The 24,068-nt window shown below is 45.9% G+C and overlaps 1 protein-coding gene across 4 annotated transcripts in view; it reads left to right on the top strand.

Annotated features, from left to right (window-relative positions):
- Positions 1–539: 539 nt before the first annotated feature.
- Positions 540–24,068, top strand: part of EXOC6B (exocyst complex component 6B) — a 607,915-nt gene continuing 584,386 nt past the window's right edge. For 3 of the 4 annotated variants that reach the window (XM_072613606.1, XM_072612000.1, XM_072614391.1), the window contains exon 1: positions 541–691. In XM_072613606.1, the coding sequence (XP_072469707.1) occupies positions 579–691 (113 nt within the window). In that variant the 5' untranslated portion in view covers positions 541–578. Of the gene's footprint in view, positions 692–24,068 lie in introns of all 4 variants that reach the window. The other variant, XM_072612825.1, reaches the window with a different exon arrangement.

The following is a 24,068-nucleotide window of genomic DNA, read 5'->3' as shown; positions in this document are numbered from 1 at the left end:
CATCTGTAAAAGTCCCTTTTCGCTTTCTATGGTGGCATGACATCATGACCTTATTGGACAAGCTCAGTCACGCCCACTTCATCGGTCAGTCAGTCAACAAGCGCTTACGGAGGTCCTACTCTGTGCCCGGCCCTGGTCTAGGCGCCAGGGAGACAAAGAGAAGCCGACGTCCGCCTCTTGCCCTCAGGGAGCTGCCAGTCTCCATTGGAGGGCAATGCGAAGAGCGCTGAGCTTGGCGCCCAAGGATCTGGGCGCTGCCTCCTTTCCTCCCTCTGGGCCTCAGCTTCCCGCTCTGTTAGGGTGGCGGCGGATGCCCTTGAGGTCCAGCCAGTTCCTTGGAGCAGGGCAGGGAGGGCGAGGACTACATCTCCCGGCAGGCCGCGCGCGCGGCCTCGCACGGCGCGGGGCGGGGCCTGGGCGCGCTGACGCTGGGGGGCGTGCCCGGGGGCGGGGTCGTTGCTGGGCGGCCGGGGCGGCTGCGGAGGGGCCGGCGAGGCTGCGAGGCTGCGGGCGGCTCCGAGCGCGGCGGCAGGCGCGGGGAGGCCGGGGCGGGGCGGGGCAGGGCGGCCGCCCGGCCCATGGAGCGGGGGAAGATGGCGGAGGCGGAGAGCCTGGAGACGGCGGCGGAGCACGAGCGGATCCTGCGGGAGATCGAGAGCACGGACACGGCCTGCATCGGGCCCACGCTCAGGTAGCGAGCCGGGCCGGAGCGAACCGGGGCCGGGGGCGCCCCGCCCCCCCGAGGCCGGGACCCCGCGGGGAGGGGGCGACCGTGCCGGGAGAGGGGAACCCCGCCCTGGCCGGCACCCCCCCAGCGTTGGGAGGGCTCCCCGAGGGAACACCCTTCCCCAGGGGAGCCCCCGGAGAGAGACGCCCCCGAAGGCAGGACCCCCAGCGAGCGAGACACCCCACAGGGTGGGACCCTCACCCCGTCCGACCCCCTGCGAGGGCACACTTCTCCAAGAGGGAGCCCCTTCCCAGGGTGACCCCTGCCCTCCGCCCCAGCCCCTCCCCAGGGAGCTCTCCCGTCCCTTTCTGTCTGCACAAGAGCAAGCCTCTGCCCCCTGCCCTCTCCCTCCTTCCCCTAGGGTCGAGCCCCCCGTTCAGGAGCGAGAGCCCTCAGAAGGGCCAGACAAGCCCTACCCAAGAGGGAGTGCTTCTGCCCCCATACCCACCCTCCTCATACTCTCTCCCCTTGACTGCCCCTAGTCCCATCCACATTCCTCCTTCAAAGAAGGGGCTGCCCCTGCCCACCCCTCCCTGCAGGCACCTCTCTTCCTTCACCTTATAGCCTGAACCTTACACATCCTTTTCAGTCAGACTTTGCCCCCTCTCCCTAGGAACCAGTCTCTCCTTCTTGTGAGACCCTCCTTCTTGTCCAAGACAGGCAGACACTGTACCTTTCCCCCTTCCAGATTTTCCCCCTCCCCTCCAAGCATTCTTCTCATTTGGTCAGGACCCTCCCCAGTGACACCCTCCATTTCAGCACCTCCCTCTTCCACAGGCAAACCCCCCCTTCAACACCCCCCCCCCCCCAGTGAAGTTTTCACAGGCATCCCCAAGACAGCTCCTTCCCCAGGATCTAGTTCTAAAACTCCTGAGAAGCTTCTTGTCTTCCTTCCCTTCAGCTACACCCACAGCTATAGGAGATGGTCTCTCTTGGGGAAGACTGACTTTCCACTGGACCCCGCCCCCCCCCCCCCCCCCATCCTTTGCCCTTTTGAAGAGTCAGTCCCTTCCTCAATCCCCAAGCCCTTCCAGCCTTCTCTCATCATAGTCCAATTCCTCTGGAGAGTCAGGTTTCCTCACTAGCTATGTACCTCTGCTTAGACCCTCCAGGCCCTTCCCTAAGAAAAACTTCAGCTCCTTGGGAGTCTGGCTCTCCCAGCAGGGAGATCTCCATCTCCAATCAGGGTCTCCCAGGAGGGGAGAGAAACCTTCCCCACCAACAGACTCCTGGCCTCTGGTTCCTATGGAGAGTCCCCCTCTTCCATTCAGGAGGGTCAGCGCCTCTCCATATACATTTTTCCCAGACAAATAGGCCACTCAACCCCTTCTTCAGGATGACCTCCTCCCAGCACCGACTTAGCCCCCTTGAGTAAGACTTTACAGGGTCAGATTCCATTCCCTTAGGAGGGATGCCCTTCTTCCACCACCTAGCCTCTTTGGAAAGTAAGGAAGGCCTCCTGAGGATGAGCCAGCCCCTTTCCTCTTCCAGGCAAGCTGCTCTGGACAGTTAGACCCTTGTCTCCTCAGCTAGGCTCCCCTTACCATATTCAGAGGTGATTCCTCCCCTCCCCTCTTGAGAATCAAACTTCCTCTGGATTGAGACTCCCTCCCCCAAGCCCCAGCCCCCATCTTCTCCAGGAGACAAACATGCCAGTCCCTTAGGAAAGTCAAGGCAGCTCTAACCCTGGGAGTGGGATTAGTACCCATGTATCAGCCTCCCGAATGAATTCAGCCCTTCAAAATCCCAGCTCCTCCAAACAGACGACCTGCTTCTCCCTCCCTAGGAGACTTTCTCTTTCCTACCTACTACTTAGTTCATTCCTCGAGTGAGGGCCAGTCAAACTCTAGCCTAAGGCTAAGGCCTCTCTCCCTCTTCCCTCACATTAAACACCAAGCCTCATGCCTAGCATTTATATAGTGATCTGAACTTTGTAAATAGATTTGCATAATATCTTTTGATCCAATAACCCCTTGAGATAGGGGCTTTTATTGTCCCCATTGTACAGATGAGGAAACTGAAGCTTGTGACTTGTCCAGGATCATAGAGTTAGGGGATCTGATGAAGGATAGGAAGTGAGGCCTTCCTGACTGAGCCTAGCACTCTGTCTCCTGTGTCACCCAGAGCCTCACCCACTTACCTTAATTCCCTTTGTCTCCTTTCACCCCTCAGTTTAGGGCATGAGCCTCTTTTTTTGGTGATACTTCTTTTTTCTTCGTAAAGAACTAACCCAAATCCCCAGCCTTTACAATTCCGATCTCTATCCCCAACCTTCCTCAGTCTGGAGCTATTTAATGTTTCTTCTTAATTCAGTAATTCCATAAAGAGTTTGATCATGGAACCTTTCAGCCCAGAAATAAATTAACCTGCCTGTGTCACCTGGTGCCCTGGGAGGGGGTGGAATTAAAAAATGTGCCTGACTAGGGGAATTTGGAAGCAAAAGGGGAGATTCAGTCTCCTTCCCTGCTGGACGCAATCTCCTATAACAGACCTTTCTGACCCCTGATTTCATGCCTCTCTTCTGGAGGGAAGAAAATCCAGCAGGCGTCAAAAACTGGAGTCCAGGCCCTGGGAACTGTTGCTCCGAGTGACCCTGCCTATGCCACCACCCCCATTGGCCCCCCAGCCAGGCTTTCCATGAGCCTGTGACTGTGTATGGGGGCTGCCCACTGGGCTTCCTTCCCTGAATTGTAGCGCTGCTCAACCAGGAGCTGTTTCAGCTCAGCAGTCAGCCTGCTGCCTCTACACAAGCACGATTAGTTTCTGCCCTGAGCACCTGTAAGTTGTTCCTCTTTCTCCTTAAGGTCGTTGTCATTCATTTCTCATTTTTCTCTCCTATTGGCCTTATTAGCAGGCCTCCTCCCCCCACCCCCTGCTTTCTTTCTCCCCTTCTCTCTGTTGTCCCTGATGGCAGACCCATTTGTCCTTGCCCAAACAGGGGCAGCAGGTGCTGACTCTTTTGTGTGGTAGCCAGTGTGTGCCAGCTTCCTTCCCCAGTGGCATCCTCATCTGTGCTCTCCCAGTCACAGGCAGGCCTCCTCTGCCTTGTGCCAGGCCCTCAGGGGCAACCCCATCACTCAACTCTCCAGCTTCTTTCCCACCTCAGTAAACAGGAACAATCCAGAGACATCCAGTTCTTCCTGCCCTCCTGTCCTATGGCAACATTGGTGCAAGTGACCTCTTCCTTTCTGTCCTTGGTCTCTGTCTCCTCTAGACAGGTACGAAAGATCTTCATGGTCTCTCCTTAAGCCTTTGATGTCACTGTCTGAGGTCCTAGGCTGTTCTGCCGGGGAACACCCCCCCTCCCCCCATGATTCTGGCAAAGGTTTGTTGGATATGGCCTGTACTTCTTGTGCCTTCAATCCAGCCCTGGGACATGGGGGTAGCAGTTACCTTGTTGGAGCTCTGCACAGGTGATCCTGGGCAGGGAACATCACACCTGTGGCCTCAGTTTCTTTTACTTTCAATATGGAAGTAGGATTGATAATCCTTAAGTTTCCTTCTTGGACATGCTGCTAGAGACAGCTGGTGGCACAGTGGACAGAGCGCCGGGTCTGGAGTCAGGAAAGACCTCAGTGTGAATCTGGCCTCAGATGCTGCCTGGCTGTGTGGCGCTGGGCAAATCCTTTAGCCTCTGTTTGCTTCAGTTTCCTCATCTGTAAAATGGGGATGATAGTAGCACCCGAGGATCAGGGTTGTTGTGAGTCTCCAATGAGAGCATGTTTATAAGGAGCTTTACTAAGTACCTGTCGCAGAGTAGCAGGCACTTAATAAGAGCTTGTTTCCTTTCTTTAGGAAGCATTGCTCTCTTTCCCCTCACCCCTCACCTCTGAGGGGCCTCCTCAGGAGGGATACCCTCCAGCCTTGACCTTACATAGAAGATTGCAACCCTCTTCCTCTAGTCAGGCCTTTCTGGAGGCAAGCTGTCCCTGTCTCCATGGCCCCGCCCCTTCCCCAGCTTCCAGGAAGCTTGGCTTAGCAGAGTGGCCAGCCCACAGTAGGCACTTCATAAATGCTTGTGGTCTTCTAGCTCTGATCCATCCCACCAGTAATCTTGGTGGTAGCCTATAGATCCACTTGGCAATATTCATGTGCTCCCTGTTTCCTGGTTTGGGGGTTGGCTTCCTTCCATCCTGAAGGAGGAGGAGTTGCTGGGAAAATCCTTGTGCCAAGGACAGCGCTCTCCCTCCATGGGCCTTTCTTCACAATCTTGGTGTCTCACTTTGACCACATATGATCAGTTAGCAAACCTTGTGGTTGCTAAGGCTCCACAACATCCTTTAGATCTGTCATCCTTTTTCCGCCCACACAGCCACTACCTTAGTGCAGGCCTGGATCATCTCTGCCCTGGATGACTCCAGCGGTCTTTCCCCATTGGCCCCCCTATCTCATCTCTCCTTCCTGCAGGCCATCCCTGCGTAGCTACAGAAAGGATTTTCCTCCATTGTAGATCTGGCTGTGCCACTCTCGAGCAGGCCAGGGACTTCCCATTATGTTTGTCTGCAGCCAGATACGCACATTTGCATTTGGCCTGTAAAGTGCTTTTGCACCTGGAACGTTGCAGCCCAGCTAGCTGAACCTTCTTATCCTTTCTCTGCGCCATTCCCATTTGGGCGCTTGTGCGTTGGCTGTTACCCAGGTCTGGAATGCTCTCCCTCTTCCAGGCCCTCCTTCTGCATGAGTCCTTTCTAGCCTTCCCCTCTCCCTTAGTTCTCAACGCTTTCCCCCAAGGTGACCTTGTCGCTGTCATCTCTGCACTTTTTTACATGCCGACATGTGCGCCTGTTTGTCTCTTGTTAGTGTTGGAGTTTCTTGCAGACAGTGACGGTTGCACTTTTGTATTTGTATAGCTAAAATCTAGCACGTCGTCAGTACAGTAGGATCTTAATGAATGCTTGTTGATTGGCTTTTGGAAAGAGGTTGGTGTCTTTTTTTTCTGCCATTTCTATTTAGCTGGGTAAGTGACTTACCCTTCTTGCCGCATTAAAGAGCGTCTGGGATACCCATGCTGCATTTTCAAATCCGCAGGGAAGGTGTGGCTATGGCCCACCGTCATTCTCTACATCTTAAACCTACAATGCTCTTTCTCCTGGCTTTGTCAGAGAGCAGCAGGGGAAGTCCCATGTCATGCACAGGTGTTGTGTTTAAGGCATTTATTGGCTGAAAGTCTTTTCTTCTCAGTCTTTTCTCTGTGGATCTCTGGCTTGTCAGTTCCCTCTACTTCTTTTGTCAGTGGTAGTAACGTGCCTTTTCGAGCATCAGGTTACTTTATTTGCTTTGTCGCTCAGAGTGTCTGGTGAAATTCTGTTAGCAAGACCATTGGGTTTATTCAGGAAACATTTATCTAGCACCTTCCATCTGTCAGTGGGGCATGCCATTAGTACTAAGGATCTTGTACTCTCATCAAGGAAGGAGAACAGGTATGCAACATCATACAAGGGGGATAGGATAAATAAGCAATGAGAAGACATAGGATGGGAAGATCCCTAATGGCTAGGAATACTGGAGAAGGCTTAACAAGAAGGCATTAGAGTGGAGCCTTAAGGCATGGCACCTGGCGGCAGAAGTCCTGACTCAGAGGCCCAGTTCTGCCTCCTGCAAGCAGTCTAACCATTGACAAGTCACTTAACCTTGGAAAGGCCTCAGAGGACAAGAAAATTGGATTAGATGGTCTTTGAGGTCCCTTCCAGATAGAACAATCTGTGATTGTATAACCTTCAAAAGGTAGAGGGTGTTTTAGTTGTATGTCAACAAATGGGAAAGCACAGAATGTTTGGGGACAGGCATTCATTTGGTTTAGTGAAGGATAGAGGGTATGTGAGAGAGAAAGAGCTGTTGGAGACAAGATCAGAAAGGAGGGGTAGAACCATATTATGGAGTAAAGAGTCTGGATGGTATTTGGTGGACAGTGGAGAGTAATCAGAGGTTTTTGGCCAGGGAAGAAAACAGTCATTGGTATCCATTGAGAAGAGTTCTCCAGCAAGTGAGATACAGGATTGGTGGAGATGAGGCTGGAAGTGGGCTGTGACAGTAATCTATGTTAGAGGTGATGAGGGAGGTGATTGGTAAAGGGAGATTGCCAATCAGATTTGGTAAGTGACCCTGTATGGGGTCATGGCCCTGGTGGAAGTGGAAAAGTTTAAGAAGCCCTGAGTCTAGGGCAAGAGGCCAGGGTGACTTATTGACAAATGGGTAAGTAGGACAGTTTATGAAGAGGGACAAGATTGGGAGAACGTTGCAAGATGTCAGGATGCATGCTCGTTTCAGACATTGCTGGGATGCCCAGGGGTAAGTCTCCAGTGGGCGGCTGGGCTTTGTGGTGACTCAGCTTGTCATAAGCCTTCAAGCCTTTGTCTCATAATGAATTTGTGTGTCACTGTCCCCTCCTGCCAGCCTTTCCTCTCCCAGTCTTGGCTGTCTGGTAAGCTTTCTTCCAGGTTTCCGGCTGTCATTCTCTCGGGCTCGCTCTCCTGGCTGGCCTTTCCCATGCGGAAAGTACCTTTTCTTGAGATCGTTCTGTTTCCCAGTGTCTCGTATTTGCTTAAAGAATCTGAGACAGCTGGTCATGGTGAAGTCAATTCATGTTGAAATATGACTTACTCTGTGCTTGTCTGTTCTTGGTAGGATTAGTTTTTTAGCTCCTGAAGAAAGGGGCAATCCCTGGCCCTGTCCAGCGCCGCTCACTCTCATATAACAATGATAAAGACAAGTCAGGGGTGGAGCCATTTTCTTGGTTTGTTCCACCTTTGAGGGGTTACTTTGGGTGATGAAGAAGAAGTGGAAACACTTAAGGCTTATTATAAGCAGACCACCTTCCCTCAAGTGCAAATACCTGATACTTATTGGAAAGTAAGAAATTTGGACTTTGTGCTTCTAGAATTCTTTATGAATTTCCCTTGTTAAGTTGCCATTGGAAGGGCAGCCCTGCAGTGGATGGCATTCTCAGGGAATCCACAAGCATTGATTAAATATGTACTCTGTGCCACGCCCTGTGTTAGGTTTTGGGGATAGAAATAGAAATGACACATTTCTTGCCCTTAAGAAGCTTGCATGGGGTAGAGGTTGTGTAGATGACCACTCGCTCAGTGCAGTCTGATGTGGATGGGAAACAGTGCTTGATAGCTTGGGATACCTAGAGGTAGTGGAGGTGAGTGGGTAACTGTCACCTCTTTGTCAAAAACTAGAAAAGAATGTGGTCGTTGGTGGATCATTTAGGTACATGGTAGCATTGGATCTCTAAGGCCTGCCTTCATTACCAAACCAACTTATTTATTTCATGTAGTGACTTTTCTCCCAGATTGTGTTTATTCACTCTTTTTTTCCTTCTCTCTCTCTCTCTCTTTCTTTCTCTCTCTTTCAATCAGGGTTAAGTGATTTGCTCAGGGTCACACAGCTAGTAAGTGTCTGAGACTGGATTTGAACTTAGGCTTTTCTGACTTTAGGCTGGTGCTCTATCCAGTGCACCATGTAGGAGTCCCTGTTTTTTCTTTCTTAAGAGAAGGTAAGCAGATGGAGTATGGATAGAGCACTGGGCTGGGAGTCAGGAAGACCTGAGTTCAAATGTGACCTCAGCCACTTACTAGCTGTGCAACCTTGGGCAAGTCATTTAACCTCCATTTATCCCAGATACATCATCTATAAAATGGGGCTAATAACAGCACCTATCTACCTATCTGCTAGGGTTGTTGTGAGGATCAAATGAGATCATCTTTGTAAAGTGCTTGGCTTAAACAAGAAAAATGCTTGTTTTTTTCCTCCTTCCTGTCTGCTAAGCTTCATGTCCCTTGAGACAGGTATCTGCTTAAGAAGCCAAACTGGGGATCAGGTCTTCCATTTTTCCACTTAGATCCAAGAATTGGAAGAGCAGCATATTTATCCTATAAGATTCTTTGCTAAGCCAGATATCATCTGCTTGCAAGTTCATGGGAGTTCAGAAGAGATTGAGTTTCTAAAAATCTTACTCTGCACATGCAAGCAATTTAGAAAAATTTAGAAAAATGATAATCAGCAATTAGCTTCAATATGATGATGGGGAAACTCTTAACTAAGATCTCTTTAGATCAGCACCTGCTTCAGGATTTTTAGTTTTTGAAACTCTTTGTTGATGTATTTAGTTCTTTCACAATTGAGCAACTGTGAACCCTTTGATTGGCTGTTTGCTATGTTGGTATGAGTTAATGCCTGAGCTCTGTTAATAAATCCTTTGTCTCCTGAATAAACCCCAATTCTTCATCAGCACATGGACAGTGTTCTCCAGTGATGATGCTATTGATGGGTGGTCAGCTGGAATTCCTAGCCCTTTGGTGCCTCTCAGGAATTCAAGAACACTGTCCCTTGTAATACCAGAGTAAGTGGTAGTTCTGTATTTTACTGACCATATCTCCTTCTTGGTATTTGAGTTGGATATGTTGGAACCTTAATGTGGAAGCTTGGGAAGACCCAAGTCAAGAACCCGTGAAAGGACCTCCTTACCTGGTTTTGTTTGGGGTTTTTGATAAGAGCAAAGGATGCCCAGAGTAGTCTGGGTTGACTATTTAGATGGCTAGGTTAAGCATCATGACTCTCTACTGTGGGTCTTTGGGGAAAGTAGCAGATCTTAAAAAGTGAAATGTCCCTTAAAAAACTAACTTTCCATCAACCCTTGGCTTGTATGACAGACCAGAGTGAATGACAACATTCTTCAGATGACAATCCAAATGCTAGCAAAACTAGGGGCAGTTGATTTTGCTATCCATCACTCCTTTGGTAAGATCAGTTATTCTGCCAATCTGCCAAACCTTATCCCAGATTCTGTTGTGAAATCAACATCTTTGCATTCATGTTTCAGCAGGGGCTCCTCGTCCTGTGACTCAGTTAAATGCCAGCTGTATTTGTCCTTGATTCAGGTCCTTGTTGAAATGTCTCTGGAAAAGGCTTTTCCTGTAGAGCAGGGACATTCTTGGAAGGGCTGGACAAACAGACTGACAACAGATTGAACAAGTGAAGTTGCTATTTCAGTGAAAGGAAACTTATTCATCCTTTTTTTCCCCTCCCTCAGCAAATTCAGGTCAAGGTACTATCTTATCAGTGTTCTTATTCCCTGATCCATTTGTAGTTTCTGTTCCTGAAGGCTATATTATTTAGGCTGGAGGTTGACATTCTCTAAAGAGTTTGCAGGAGGTGGGAAACACTGAATTTGAATTCTTGTGCCCCTAGCTTAAACATTTCCCAAGTTATTTATTGTCTTTCTGAGTACTGATTAATACCATTTGCCATCTAGTAACTTCTGAAAAACCAGAAATGTTTCAGAGCAAGAAGCACATGAGAGAGAAGGAAGAGACAAGAGAATAGTGGAAACTTTGACCATAGGGAGAAACCAAGTGGGAACCAGAGGCCAAGGTCTTGCTGACTGTCAAGTTGGGCACTCTTTGCCCCCATAGAGTAACTAATGGATAGTTTAGCCGAACATCCCCCATTCATAGGGGAGGAATTGAGGGTTGTGAGGAGCCAACTTCTTTGCCTCAGACTCACACACTGAGTGCGATGGGTGACACTGGCAGCTTGACTTTGAGGGCTCTTTCCATTTCATTGGGTGCCTTCACTTCATCCCTCTAGTGTCTGGGAACTTGGGAATCAGAACCATTTGTCTAATCAGTTTGCTTGGGTGTCCAAATAAGCAGAACTCCTAAATACCTGCTATAGATCTGAATTAAAAAGAAAAATATTTTCTGTTCATTCATTATTTAAATTTAATGTGATTTACCTCTTTTATAAAATATAGTTTTGGGTTTAATAATAGTTTAAGCTCAGTAAAAACTTAAACCAGCCAACTGTCTTCAGATGACAATTGATTCAGTGTTGCTGAATTCTCTTAGTCTATATACTGAAGTGGGTTTTCTTCTTTTTGTGCCTTTTATGACAAAATCTGAACCCATTTTTTGAGAGATGGTAGATAATTCTGTTACATTGTCTCAGCAGTGATATTTCTGACAATTTTCTTCTATTATAGTTTACAGTTTGCATTCTTTTTGGAAGCTTCCCTATCTCTTACAGACCCTTAATAGGTTACCATTTCACTATGTCTGGTGTCTGATTTATAATCAGAATAGCGGAGGTGCTGGACATGTCCTTTGGCAGTGAGAATTCGTATTGAGAAATGGAAAAAATCATCAGGTTGAGCAACATTTTTGTGGTTTCAAAAACTTTTCTTTATCATTAGCAAAGTGATATACATTCATAATGAAAAATAATTAGTTGTGTGATTCTTTATCTCTGCTCTTTCCCCAGCTCTTTAAATGTATTTGCATATATAAAAAGTAGAGTCCTAATTCATTGATATGAGGGACTCCCAGATGAGCAGACTTCCTTTGCCAGTGTAGATCAGCAGCTTGGTGTCTTGGAGAGTTGATTAAAGGATCAAGAAGTTAGATGACTTGCCCAAGATCACACAGCCATTCTATGTCTGAGGTGGTATTTGAACCCTGATTCCAGAGAACATGTGGAGAAGCTTTACCATGAGAAAGCGTGACTCCCGTGTGCCCTATCACACATGGTTATTTCTTGCTTACCCCTTTCTAAGAAATCTCTTTCCTTTTTGGTGTTGGATTGGCAGACCGCTGCTTTGAACTGAATGAAGCACCCATGCAGAGAGTGTGTTGATTCAGTGTAGCAGCTTCAGGAAATTTGCAGATTGGATTCTGGTGTGAGCTATCTTGCGAAGTTTGATAAAGATTAAATAAAATTAATATTTGTCTTGTTAGGGGCCTATCAGTGATTTGGTTAATTCTATTTAAAACAAATAGCTGAAGCTTCTATTATTAATACATCATTGTTTGTCCTTCCTTCTTGAAGAGGACATGACATCAGGAAGGTGATGACATGCCTTGCAAGTGAAGTAAATTTAAGTGAGGGAGAGCGATACCAAGTCACCAGCCTCACTTTTCTGCTCTGGACCTAGATCCATGGCTCCAGTGGCAAGACAGAGAAGAGTATGACTGGAGATGGCCCAGAAGCTGTGGGAGACCTTGGCCCTTTTAAGTTAAGTAAGGTCTTTTTCAGGTCTCAGTTTGCCTAAGGCAGTACCCATTCAGTGATTAAGGCTAGGCAAGAAATGAGGCAAAGAATGGCCTTTTTTACCTAGTCAAAAAAAAAAAAAAATCCATCTGGGGGTAAGACCCTCAGGGTTTCTGGCCAAAATGGAAATAATTACTATTTACTGTCATTCTGAGCTATCCAGGTCCAAACAAAGGCCAAGTGAGGTTGTTAATTGAAAGAGGTGGAAGGAAAAGGAGTAAGCATTTATATAGTTCCTTAAGTTAAGGTCTTTCCCTGGTCTCAGTTTGATTGAGGTAACACCCATTGAGTGGTTAAGGCTAGGGTTAATATAGGAACATAAACAAAGGAAGAAAATGCGGGAAACAAAAAGTCATTGTGAATGATGGCACCTGTAACCATGTACTTCTGTAATGTACTACCATTTCAATTTTTGGCTCTCTTTGATCGTAGTTTCTATCGTGTTCATTGTTCTGAGGTTTAGTTCCTTTAGGACATTGTGGATTGGCTCCGGCTCTTTCCTTGTCTTATCTCAGAAGATCTAAAAACAGATTTGTTAGGCACTATTCTGGGAGGTCAGTCCCAGGGAAGTCAGATGTGCGGACACTTGTGTGGGCTGAACTCTCCCCAGGCAGGCCAACCAAAGAGTCTTCAATTAGACTCTTCTTTGTGCTTCCCTCATTGGCTTAGGTCAGTAGTCACTTAAGGGTCACTGTCACAGTGGAGCATCTTGCAGACTTTAGGTTTAAAAATTGGAAACTTTTAGAAGCAGAACTTTGGGTGTTGGCTGCCTTCCTGTTTAGAGACTGATGTTGGCAAGAGAAGTTGTACTTTGCATAGTAATCATAGGTACCTACACACACACACAGAGTATGCTTTGTGTTTTAGTACATTGTGATTATATCTAATAAGAAGGCAGTTCCTCAACAGCAATGCCTCACAGTATTTTAACATCTAATTTAGTTAATTTCATTGACTGGGGAAGCAGCAAAATTTTGATTTTTCTGTGGGAAAATCCTAAATGAATGGATCACTAAAATCCAGGCCTACTTGGCATAGGATTTATTGAGGTGATTCAGTGGAGGAGGAAAGACTTTGGTCATTTAGAGAGATTTCTCAGGCTCTTCCTTAGGATCAAAGGAGTTCATATTTGTAAAGTGACAGCACATGGTAGGTGCTGTGTAAGGGCTTATTCCCCCTCCCCTTTTTTTCCCTCCTACATTATTCATCATGTAGTCCCACAATTCAGTTCTGTTGACCTTTGAGTGGAACTTAGCAACAAGATAAAGAGCTCTTTGGCAGGATAAGTGTTTTGCATTGTATGTTTGTATTTTTGGGGGGCTTTAGACCTGTCTGTCTTGGAGGAGAAGAAGAGAAACTTTTTACTTGTTGTCTATCACATATCCATTGTTTACACGGATCCTACCTTTTTGGTTGAGCTTACAGGATTGGTGAGTTTCTAATTGACAGCCAAGATGGTATATTTTTTAGAGCTGGACCTTTTGTAGTGTGTCAGGTCAGCACTATCCATACTCAGTCCTCAGTCAGGAGTGTGGAGGGAACAGCTCTTTTGGTAAAGGTCATGGAAAGAAGTTTTCCTTTATTTAGCTTTGTGTCTGTGCAGCAATGGAGACAGATGCAAAGTTCAGTGGGAGACCAAGGTTGGTTGTCAAAGATGGAAATGTCTTCATGGAATGGCATCTGTCTCTTAGCTCCTTCACATCCTCCCCTGCAATGACTGATAAAAAAGTGCCAGATCAAATGCTGATCAGGGAAGCCAAGAAAAAGCCACAAGGTATTATTTTTCCAGCCCAGAAAAAAGAGGTCTGCAGATATTGGGTTTGGGGTTGGCCAGGAGTGAGGCAGCTTCAGCAGGGCCCAAACAGGTGGCAGTGGCAGTGGTGGTGGGGAGCAGCCCATCATCCAAGGGTAGTAAGGGTACTCAACACTTGGGCAGAAAGAGATCTCAAGGGACCCCTTCACCATCCCTGGGTGCAGGAATGGGTGTCATCTGGCTTCTCTTTCCACCCATTACCTACTTCAAGTGAAAGTTCCAGGGTGAAGGAGAGCTGTCATGAGGGAGCAGGGGTCCTTGCTGTGTAAGAAAGAAGGAACAGTTTCCAGGACCAACAGACTCAAAGTGGGTTAGAAAATTGCACAGTGAAGCTCTCTGCTCAGTAGAACAACACTTCTCTTCTCAGATCACACTGCTTGGGAAGCACTGAAAAGTTATAGGCCACCCGACTGAGCTCTGAAAGCCCCAGAAGGGCATTAAAGGCAGAGGCTCAGACTAGGCGTCTGCTCCATAGGGAGCCCAACTCTAACACGAAGTCCAAAGTCAAAAAGTGAGCAAACATTTGAAGAAGAATCTGACCATAAGATCTATTATGATGACAGAGAAGCTCAAATCGCATACAGAAAAACAATATCTTCAAAACATCTACAATCAAAGCCTAAAAGAAAAGTGAGGATTGGATATAAGATCAACAAAAATTCCTAGAAAAGTTAAAAAAGAGAGATTAAAAAAGAAAACAAATGATTTTAAAAATCAATTAAAAATGATACAGGATAACCTGGGAAAAATGAGCGCTGTGAAAGAAAATTGTGAAAAGAGAATTAGCAGCTTGGTAAAAGAGATGCCAAAAAATACTAAAGAAAATAACTCCCTGAATTGATCAGATAGTAAGAGAGGTACAAAATCTCACTAAGGAAAGTAACTCCTTGCAAACTAACATTATCCAAGTGGAGGCTAATGAGTCTGTGAGATATGAAGAAACAATAAAACAAAGTCATGACTGAAAAAAAATAGAAGGAAATGAGAAATATCTTGTAGAAAAAGGAGTTGACCTAGAAAATAGATTGAGAAAAGCCACGAACAGATAAAAGTGCCTACACATCATATTTCAAGAAATTATATACAAATATTTCTTTTGTTGTTTTATTTATAAAAATAAATTTATCTTTTATTTTTAATATTCTTTTAAAAACAATTGAGTTTCAAATTCCCTCTGTCCCTTTATCCCTCTGCCACCTGTTGGGAAGACATATAATATTATATCGGCTATACATGTGAAATTATGCAAAACATATTTCCGCATCAGCTGGGTTGCAAAAGAAAACAAACAAGAAATGTAGTTAGTGAAATATTATGCTTTGATCTGCACTCAGAGTTCATTGTGCATCTCTCTGGAGGTGGATAGCATTTTTTATCATGTGTCCTTTGGAATTATCTTGGATCATTGTATAGATCAGAGTAGCTAAGTCTTTCACCGTGGATCATTGTTACAATGTTGCTATTACTGTGTAATATGTTCTTCTGTTCTGCTCACTTCACTTTGCATCAGTTCATAGAAGTCTTCTCAGGTTTTTCTGAAACCGTCCTGCTCATCATTTCTTATAGCATCATAATCATATTCCACAACTTGTTCAATTGATGGCCATATATTCCTTAGCTCTTTGGGATACAGTAGTGATATTTCTGGATTAAAGGGTTTGCAAAGTTATGTAATCTTTTGCATGTAGTTCCAAAATGTTCCCCAGAATGATTGGACCAGTTCACATCTCCACCAACAGTGCATTAGCGGCCTTCTTTTCCACATCCCCTCCAGCATTTGACATTTTCTTTTTTTGTCATGTTAACCAATCTGATAGGTATATAAGATAGTACCTCAGAATTATTTCAATTTTTATTTCTCTAATCAAGAGTGATTTAGAACATTTTTTTTCATATGACCATAGATAGCTTTGATTTCTTCTGAAAAATGCCTTTTCATATCCTTTAACCATTTATCAATTAGAGAATGCCTCTTTTCCCAAGAAATTATAAAAGAAAGCTGCCCAAATATCTTAGGACCAGAGGACAAAGTAGAAATTGAAAGAATCCACTGATCACTTCTTGAAAGAAATCTCAGAATGAAAATTCCCAGGAATGTTATAGCCAAAATTCTGACCTCCGGGTCAAGGAGTAAATACTGCAAGTAGTCAGGAGGAAACAATCCAAATGCCATGGAACCATGGTCAGGATTATACAAGATTTGTCAGCTACCACTCTTTAGGAACAGAGGGCTTAGAATATATATTATGGAGGCAGAAGAGCGGGGATTACAACCAAGAATAACATACCCAGCACAACTGAGGATAATCCAAAGTCTGTATCAAGGTGTAGTGAGACAGAGACCTGGGGATCTGGCAGAAATGTGTGTGTGTGTGTGTGTGTGTGTGTGTACATGTATACATATATAGGTATGGATGTGGGAACGCACACATACGTCTGTACATACATGTGTTGGTATATGTGTGTACATATACACATATATGCATATATATATATATATATATATATATATATATATATATATATATATACACATCCATCCATCCATCCATCCCCCCCAACACACCCAGAGATACATTTTATTCACAAATATGTAGCCTTCTCTTGTCCTACTCTCCTTTTGACTTCACCAAATATGGAGGGTGACCCTATAGGTCTTGGACCTATACCTGAACAGGAAATTTTTATAGCCCTCTGGCTAATTGATGGTTCAGCCTTATCAAAAGACTTTCAGTGATCCGATACTCACTACTTCTTAAAATAACCCATTCTAAGTCAAGTCAGCAAGCATTTATTAAGCACTTACTATATGCCAGGCACTGTGCTAAGCTGAGGATATAGTTGTAAACAGAAGGAGAATCTTTGCCCTGTAGAGCTTCTGGTAGGGGAAGACAGCACATGAAGCTGAAAGGGGGAGAGTGTTATCTCAGTGAGTCCATGTTAGAGAAAGTCAGGTATGCAGCCCCAGAGTGGAATGAAGACATGGCTGGCCTGGGTGCTGAGTGGAAAAAGTTTAAGAAGCCCAATTTTAGATGGAGGTTTCTGGAGGAACAAGTGAGTCAGAGAAGAGGACCACAGGGACAGCACATACTTCCAGTGTGAGAAGTCCAAGGACAGAAGGAGCTTGCAGGGTAATGAGGCTTTTGTGGAATAGTAGAGAAAGTGCAGAGAGTTAAGACTGGAGCAGGGAGAGGAAGGAAGACATTGTTATTTCATAGCTGTTCTTGGATAGCTCGGATACTTAGAAGTTTTTACATAAATGGAGCTGAAATATCTCTCTGCAACCGATATCTTTTGCTCCTACTTCTGCCCTGTGGAGTCAAGTAGAATAATATCTTTCATCTATTTGGAAACTGCTTCCATAAGTGCCACTCTTTAATCTTCTCAGACGAAACATTTAATTCCTCATATAATGCTTGCATGACGTAATTCCAGGCTTCTTACCTTACTTGTTGCTAGCATGGAAATACTTCTGGATGTGCTTTAGTTTGTCAGAAACCTTCCCAAAGCGTGACTCTCAAAACTGGACAAAGTAGCTCTGACCGTAGCTTGACCAGAGTAGAGGACAGTTTCCTTCCTTGTGGATTCCGCGTCTGCTGGAGCGCCCAAATACTCAGACACCAGAAAAGCACCAGCCTTTTTTGGTCTCCATGTCATAGTCTTCACTCATAGTGAGCCGGCATTTCGCTAAAGCCTAGATGTTTTTCTTAAAATTTTAATTGTTTATTTGTTTTTAGTTTCCAACATTCACTTCTATATGACTTTGAGTTGTAAATTTTCTCTCCCTTCCTCTGCTACCCCCTCCTCAATAAGGTGTGCAATCTGACATAGGCTGTACATATATAATCATATTAAACATTTCCACATTAGTTATGTTATAAAGAAGAATTAGAACGAAAGGGAAAAAACCACAAGAGAGAAGAAACAAAAAAAAGGAGAAAGAGAAAACAGCATGCTTTGATCTGCATTTAGACTCCGTAGTTCTTCCTCTGGATATGAGGAGCATTTTCCATTATGAGTCTCTTGGAATTGTCTTAGATCCTTGTGCTAATGAGAATAGTTAATCTATCAAAGGTGGTCATCAAACAATGTTGCTGTAACTGTACAATGTGCTCCTGGCTGCTCTCACTTCTCAGCATCAGTTCACGTAAGTCTTTCCAGGTTTTTCTAAAGTCTGTCTTCTCATAGCTTCTTATGGAACAGTAACATTCCATTCCATTCCTATACCACAACTTGTTCAGCCATTCCCCGGCTGATGGGCATCTTCTCAGTTTCCAGTTCTTGGCCACGACGAAATGTTTTTCACATAGCCTGTTGTTTAACCACTCTTTCCCCTGTAATATATCTTTTAGCCTTTGAACCCAGGAATAAGTTCTTGTATCCTTGTTGTTTCCCTTTGGCTCATCGCACTAGTCTGCCCAGATCTTTCTGGATCTTGACTCTGTCATCTGTTATGCCAGTGTTAGCCATCCCTCCTAGCCTTGTGTTGTCTGCAGATTTGGAAACTATTTCGTGATCGCATCTTGAAGACTATGCCAGTCGTGCCATACTAGAAAGGCATAGTATGAGACAGATCAGTATTTGTCTTACTCAGACCTGTGGAGCTCAGTTTGGGGAGGCTTAGCACCTGCAGGTTGGAAATGAATTGAGGATTTTGACCACAACAGCTCATGAAATATCTGCAGAGGCACAGTAGTATTGCGATCTGTTGCAGTGGAGGGTGTTTTACAGAAGAAGCCCAAGGGGTCATGGAGTTAGTTGTTAACTGAGCAGGAGCTATAAATGATGTCCTGAAAGCCTTCCTCCCTTCCCCCATCACACTGTTCTGACATTGCTTTGGTGGTGGATGATGTGGTTATACCTGTGCCAGGGTATAAGAGGGATCAGGGTAAGTTCAGCATCAGGGCTGGGGAAAGGCTCTTAGAGCTCCCTCATTTTCCTGTGGAGGACACTGAGGCCAGAGAAGAGAAGGAAATTCAATTGAACAGGCATTTATTAAGTGCCTCCTAGGTGTCAGGTACACCTGTTGGTGCTGTTAGCACCAATAAAAGTCCTTGCCCTTAAGGAGCTGACATTTGGGATCAGGGGGAGGGGAAGGGGAGGATGTTCACAGATTTTTAAGTATAAAATATATTTAAAAGAAGCATAGACATTTTGCTGGAAGGAGGGTGCTGGTGCTGGTGGGATCAGGAAGAGACCTGGTGTAGCAGGCAGCACTCTAGTTGAGTGTGGAAGGGAACCAGGGCTTCTAAGAGGCTTCCTCATTGCCCCTTATTTCTTGTCCCTTGTCTTCTGCTCTCCCTTGGTTCTGCTTCCTGGCTAATCACTCTTCAGTCTCCATCACTAAGTCAATATTTTCTCCCTCTTTTTTTCCTTAGCTTCCAAATGAAGACATGCTTTGTAGGAGGTGAGAGGTTGAGGGAGAGAGACAAGAAAGACTCTGAGGTTTCAGCCCTGGTTGAGTAGGGGGATGTTTGTGCTCTCAACATTAACAAGGAGAGTTATGAATTATGCAATTATGGGAGGAAGATAATGAGTCGTAGACATGCTCTGGGATATGTACATGGAGATACCCAGCAGGCAGTTGGTGATGTGGGATTTGCAGTCAGGAGAGAGGTTTGATTATAGATTTGGGAGTTACTTGCACAGAGGTGACACTTGAACGCATGGGAACTGATGATATTAGTGAGAGAGAATGTATAGAAGAGAGAACAGAGTCTTGGAGAACATTCATACCTAGTGGTGATGAGGGTGGGGAGACAGAAGGAAGACAGTGAGGTAGCCAAGGAGACTTCCAAGGAGTGGGCAGATTGGTAGGAGAATCAAGAGGGCAGTGCCCCTGAAACCAAGGGAAAAAAAACAGGCAAAGATTGAAGATGAGAGGGAAGAGAGGGCATGACTGGGGGGACAGTCTGCTGGAGATGGGAAGAAATGGACTCAGACACATGTACACTGGTTGGCCTTGGCAAGGAAAATTGCCACTAGAAACTGGAGGAAAGGAGGAGAGACTTAGGGATAATGTCAGGGGAGACAAGAGAGACCCATCCTCAGCTGAAGGGTCAGGACAGGAGGAGGTGTGGGAGAAGAACAGTCAAGAAAGATTCAGAATGGCTTCTGGAAGTCAGCAAAGTTGAGAAACTTGGTGAACTGAGAGGCCAGGTGGTTCAACTTGTATGTTGCAGTTGCCAGGTATGAGAGTAGGGGTCACAGTGGAGAGCAAGACTGAGCCAGGTACTGGCAGGAGACTGACCTGGAGGCCTGTGAATGGCAGGGGCCAGGAATTACACTGCCTGGTAGAGATGACTGTAGTAAATCTCACAAGGAAGAAAGGTTGGTGAGTGAAGGTGGCCAAAGGATGTTCTGGAAATGGACCTCAGGATCCCTGCTGCTGGCCTGGCCTTTTTCCAGTCCAGGGTTTTGGAGGTGGGCTGGTAGTGCAGTAGGAGGAAAGGCAAAGTTGGGAAGGGTGGCTAGTGATAGAGAAAGCCAGGTCTCAGAAAATTCAAGAAGGAATTAATGTGAGGAAAAGAGATCTAGGACAAAGGAGACTTTATTAGCAGTAGACAGAGTATTCCCAAGACTCTAATGGAATGAGAAGGCAGAAGGCAGTATTCATTGTGGAGGGATTGAAGTGGATGGTGATGAGAGTTTGGGGAGACAAAGGATGGGGAGAATATTTTTGCTTCAGCAGTTGCTGACTCAGAAGCCTTGGATGAGGGGATCAGGAGCTGGGGATTTGCCATTGAATGAGGAGTGGCCATTTGATAGAAGGGGTAGCCACCCTTTGTGGTCTGGTGATGAGCTTAGTGTTAGTGGGCAGCTTTTCACTGTCTCAGATTCCCAGAAAGCCAGGACTGTTTATCCTGTATTTCTAAGCTCTCAGTGGGCAGGAGACCAGGTGGTGATTTAGTCTCTTGGGAGTTGGGCTGAGCTGTCCCTCTCCCTTGGGTTGATGTACACTTAGACCATACTGTACAACTAGTATACAATTATTAAAGAAGTATGTCTCCAAATCAGGAAGTCAGGGGTCTTGAAGTCCCCCAGGGTGATGAGCCTTGATTGCTGTGAGGTGTCTGTTTCGCCCCTTCTGAGGAGGTCCCCTGCTCTAGTCTGGAGAGGCTGAAGTCACTTATCTGAGGTTACCCAGGTGTTATGGAGTAAAGCCTGGATATGAGCCAGGAAGAATGAACAAAAAAATGGGGCACAGAAAGAAAAGGATGTGCTGTGGTGAAGCATAACAGGGGAGGGGGTCCCCTTCTGAGCCCCTCCCCCCCAAAAACTTGCCGAGCCAAGGGACAGCATTGGGCGGAGGAAGGAGGTGGCTAGAAACTGACTCTCTTAGGCTGGGAGATTAAACAAGGTCTGGTTGGAGGAACCACAGGGGACATGTGCAGGCAGAGGGACTGATGTCACTCGAGAGGCTGTTTGCCCTTAGGGACAGCAGGCTGTGTTGAGGAGGATGACACAATCCTAAGGTTCCCTGAGCCAATTAATCAGAAGTGTGAGATATGGTCTGATTGCAGCAGGAAAGGCAAGGATCCGTCCTTGGGAGGAATTGGCCTTTGCCCTTTGGACAGTATCGTTGGTGTATCAGAAGCTTTGGCAGGTGAGTTGAAGCCTGTTGTCCCTGCTGCCATGGAAGCCAGTCCCTTCAGTACCTGCTTTGGTTTTTCCAGGGCTCTCATTGTAGAAGGGATGCTACCACTCGGCTACCACCTGCTTCTTTCTGAGACTTGGAGATGGCACTATGTAAAGCTTGGCATGGTAGCCTGAACTGGGATGCTGCTTTATCTTCATGTGATCCCTTGAATTCCCAACAACACACATGACACATCCCCCTTGTTAGCCCAAGGATTTCAGGCTCTTAGTCACTCCTGAGAAGGGGCATACTATTTGGGTCTTTACCCAGGGCCAGCATAGGGCAAATAGCAAGTTTATTACTTGCCTTGGTTTTGGGTGACTAGGCACGAAAAGGGTGTGGCACTGTTCTTTTTTAATTGTGGAAAATTCAGTATTGCTGGTGTGGAAACCTTAGGGTGTGGAATGAGGTACGACTTAAATCAGGGCAAGGTTGCTTTGAAAGAATCAAGCTTTCTACTTGTTGGTAATGGGGTCTGTTTTACTTTGCTTTCTGAATGGGAAAGTGGGCAGGGTAGGTGGTAGATGAGAATTCAGACTTGAAAATGAAATAAAACTGAATAAATCAAATTAAGGGCTGCAGATTTGTTATTCAGTCATTTCAGTTGCATCTGAGTCTTCATGACTGCATTTGGGGTTTTTTTGGAAAAGCTCCTGGAGTGGCTGGCCATTTCCTTCTTCAGCTCATTTGACAGATGAGGAAACTGAAGCAGACAGGGTTAAATGACTTGCCCAGGGTCACACAGCTAGGGTCTGAGGCCAGATTTGAACTCAGAAAGATGAGGCTTCCTGATTTCAGGCATGGTGCTCTATCCACGGCTCCACCCAGCTGCCCTGGTAGTTTTAGCAGATGTCATCGAACATTGGTCTTTAAGACTTTCAGCAAAGTACAGGAGTTTGAATTTATATAGACCTTCTTGAGAGCTAAACACTAGACCAGCCTTATCTGGTTTATATTCGAGTTTTCCATTTAAGAGAATAGAATAGAATATGGCTTGCTGTCACACTTTACTGTCCATCCTCACCCCCAAGCCCCCTACTTCTCTGGGGTCAGCAGCATTGGCTTGGAGTACGTGTGCTCGGTCCTGAAGGAGACGTTAGGACCATGGAGTGCTCCTGCCCTTCACTGGGATTCCTAACAAGGCATTGGGGGTTCGGAGCAGACTGAGGAGACATTATCTGCCCTATTTATCTCCTGTCCTCACAGTAGAGTCAGAAATTTCTGGAAATCCCTAGGAGGAGTAGAACATTCTAGAGGCAGCATAGCAGAGTGTCATATTTGGAATCAAAAGACCTGGGTTCAAATCCCAGTATAGTCATTTAGCTCTGTCGTGATGGCTGGGTTACTTAGTGCCTCAGTTTTCTCTTCTGTAAAATGAGGATAATGATAATAGTACTTGTAACTTACAAGGAAAGGACTTTCTTGCCAAACATTAAAGTACCGCACAGCTATGAGTAATTGTTATTCATTATGATGATAACCACTGTATGGCCACAGAAGGGTTCCTGGGGATTTAAACTAGGACATCTGCCTGCTAAAAGAATGGGGAGCTAAGGGGGGAATATCTTGAACTCTCTGTTCTTCTTGGAGCTGTCTGGTGACAGATTAATATGTGGCCAGAGATGTCTTAGGCCATGAATGAATGAAGGCCAGATTATGTACTTGGTACTTGCAGTGTGCAAACCGCTGGGATAAATGTTGAGGAAACAGAAAGTAAGGCAGTCTCTCATTGCAAGGAGTTCATATTTTAATGGGGCAGACAACATGTGTATACTGTTTTAGCTGCAAGTCCCATGGTCCCTAGGGTGGAGTGGCAAAGCAGATGGTAATGCATCTTCTTTAACGTTATTCCACTGACAAATCCATATCCATTTCTGGTGGTGAATCATTTGACAGCAAGAATGCTGCTGGTGAGAATCTTGGTTTCTGGGTCCTCAGCAGCCTCACAAGTAGTTGCCGGGCTGCATCTCCAGCTGGGTTGCTTCTCAGGATAATGGCTGTGGCTAGAAGCAGGCCCTTTTGTCTGGGGGAAGTGTTAGCAGCTCCAGGGTTTGGGGGCTGGTCGGTGTCAGCAGTTGGTGTTGGTGGTTAGGAAGGTGGGTACCTTCTGTGTGGTGATCACTCCTTTTCACAATGGCTGTGGGGCCCAGGCTGGAGGGAGGGCCTGCTTTCTGGAGGGGACACCGTGAATCCCAGAGCTCTTGGGTGCAGTGTTCTGGACTCTCTCCAGAAGAGTCAGAGGGAGAAAGGTGGTGCTTGAGGTCTTGATAGTGGTTTGCCTTGCCTTGCACATGCCACCTCAGGGTGCCCTGCTCCTTCACCGAGGATTGCCTGTAGGTGGCAGGTGGCTGACCACCTTCTTGAGCTTGTATTAGCCCAAAATAAATGTGGTGAGCTTGGTACTTACTTCAGGGGCCAAGATAAATGAGGGTTTACTAGGCGGGTTCCCTTATTTCCTGGTAATACAGGTAGAGGAAGATACTGGGCTTTTGTGGACATCAGCATTGCTCCATCTTTCAGCTTTGATCTTGTTTCAGAGATTTTTTTCAGATACCAGCCCAGTTTGATATAGTCCTTTGGCCACGGGAAACCAAAGTTATTTTGAATTCAGTCTGTCTTTTTGTTCATTTTATCTTATCTTTCCCTTGTTAAGGGACATTCTGCCCATGTTGCACAATTGTCAGAGACAGAAAGTAAGACAACACTTCATGTCAAGGGTCTCTGTCTTACACTTAGTTGAAGGATAAACAGGGCCTTGAAAAATAGTCATCGAACTTCAGTTCAGCTCCATTTGGATTCAGAGATTTCTCTGGCCTTTTCAGTTTGGAATCTCCTTG

Source organism: Notamacropus eugenii, chromosome 1 (genome assembly GCF_028372415.1).
Source record: "Notamacropus eugenii isolate mMacEug1 chromosome 1, mMacEug1.pri_v2, whole genome shotgun sequence".
Lineage (NCBI taxonomy): Eukaryota > Metazoa > Chordata > Mammalia > Diprotodontia > Macropodidae > Notamacropus > Notamacropus eugenii.
This window is presented reverse-complemented; position numbering and strand designations above follow the sequence as displayed.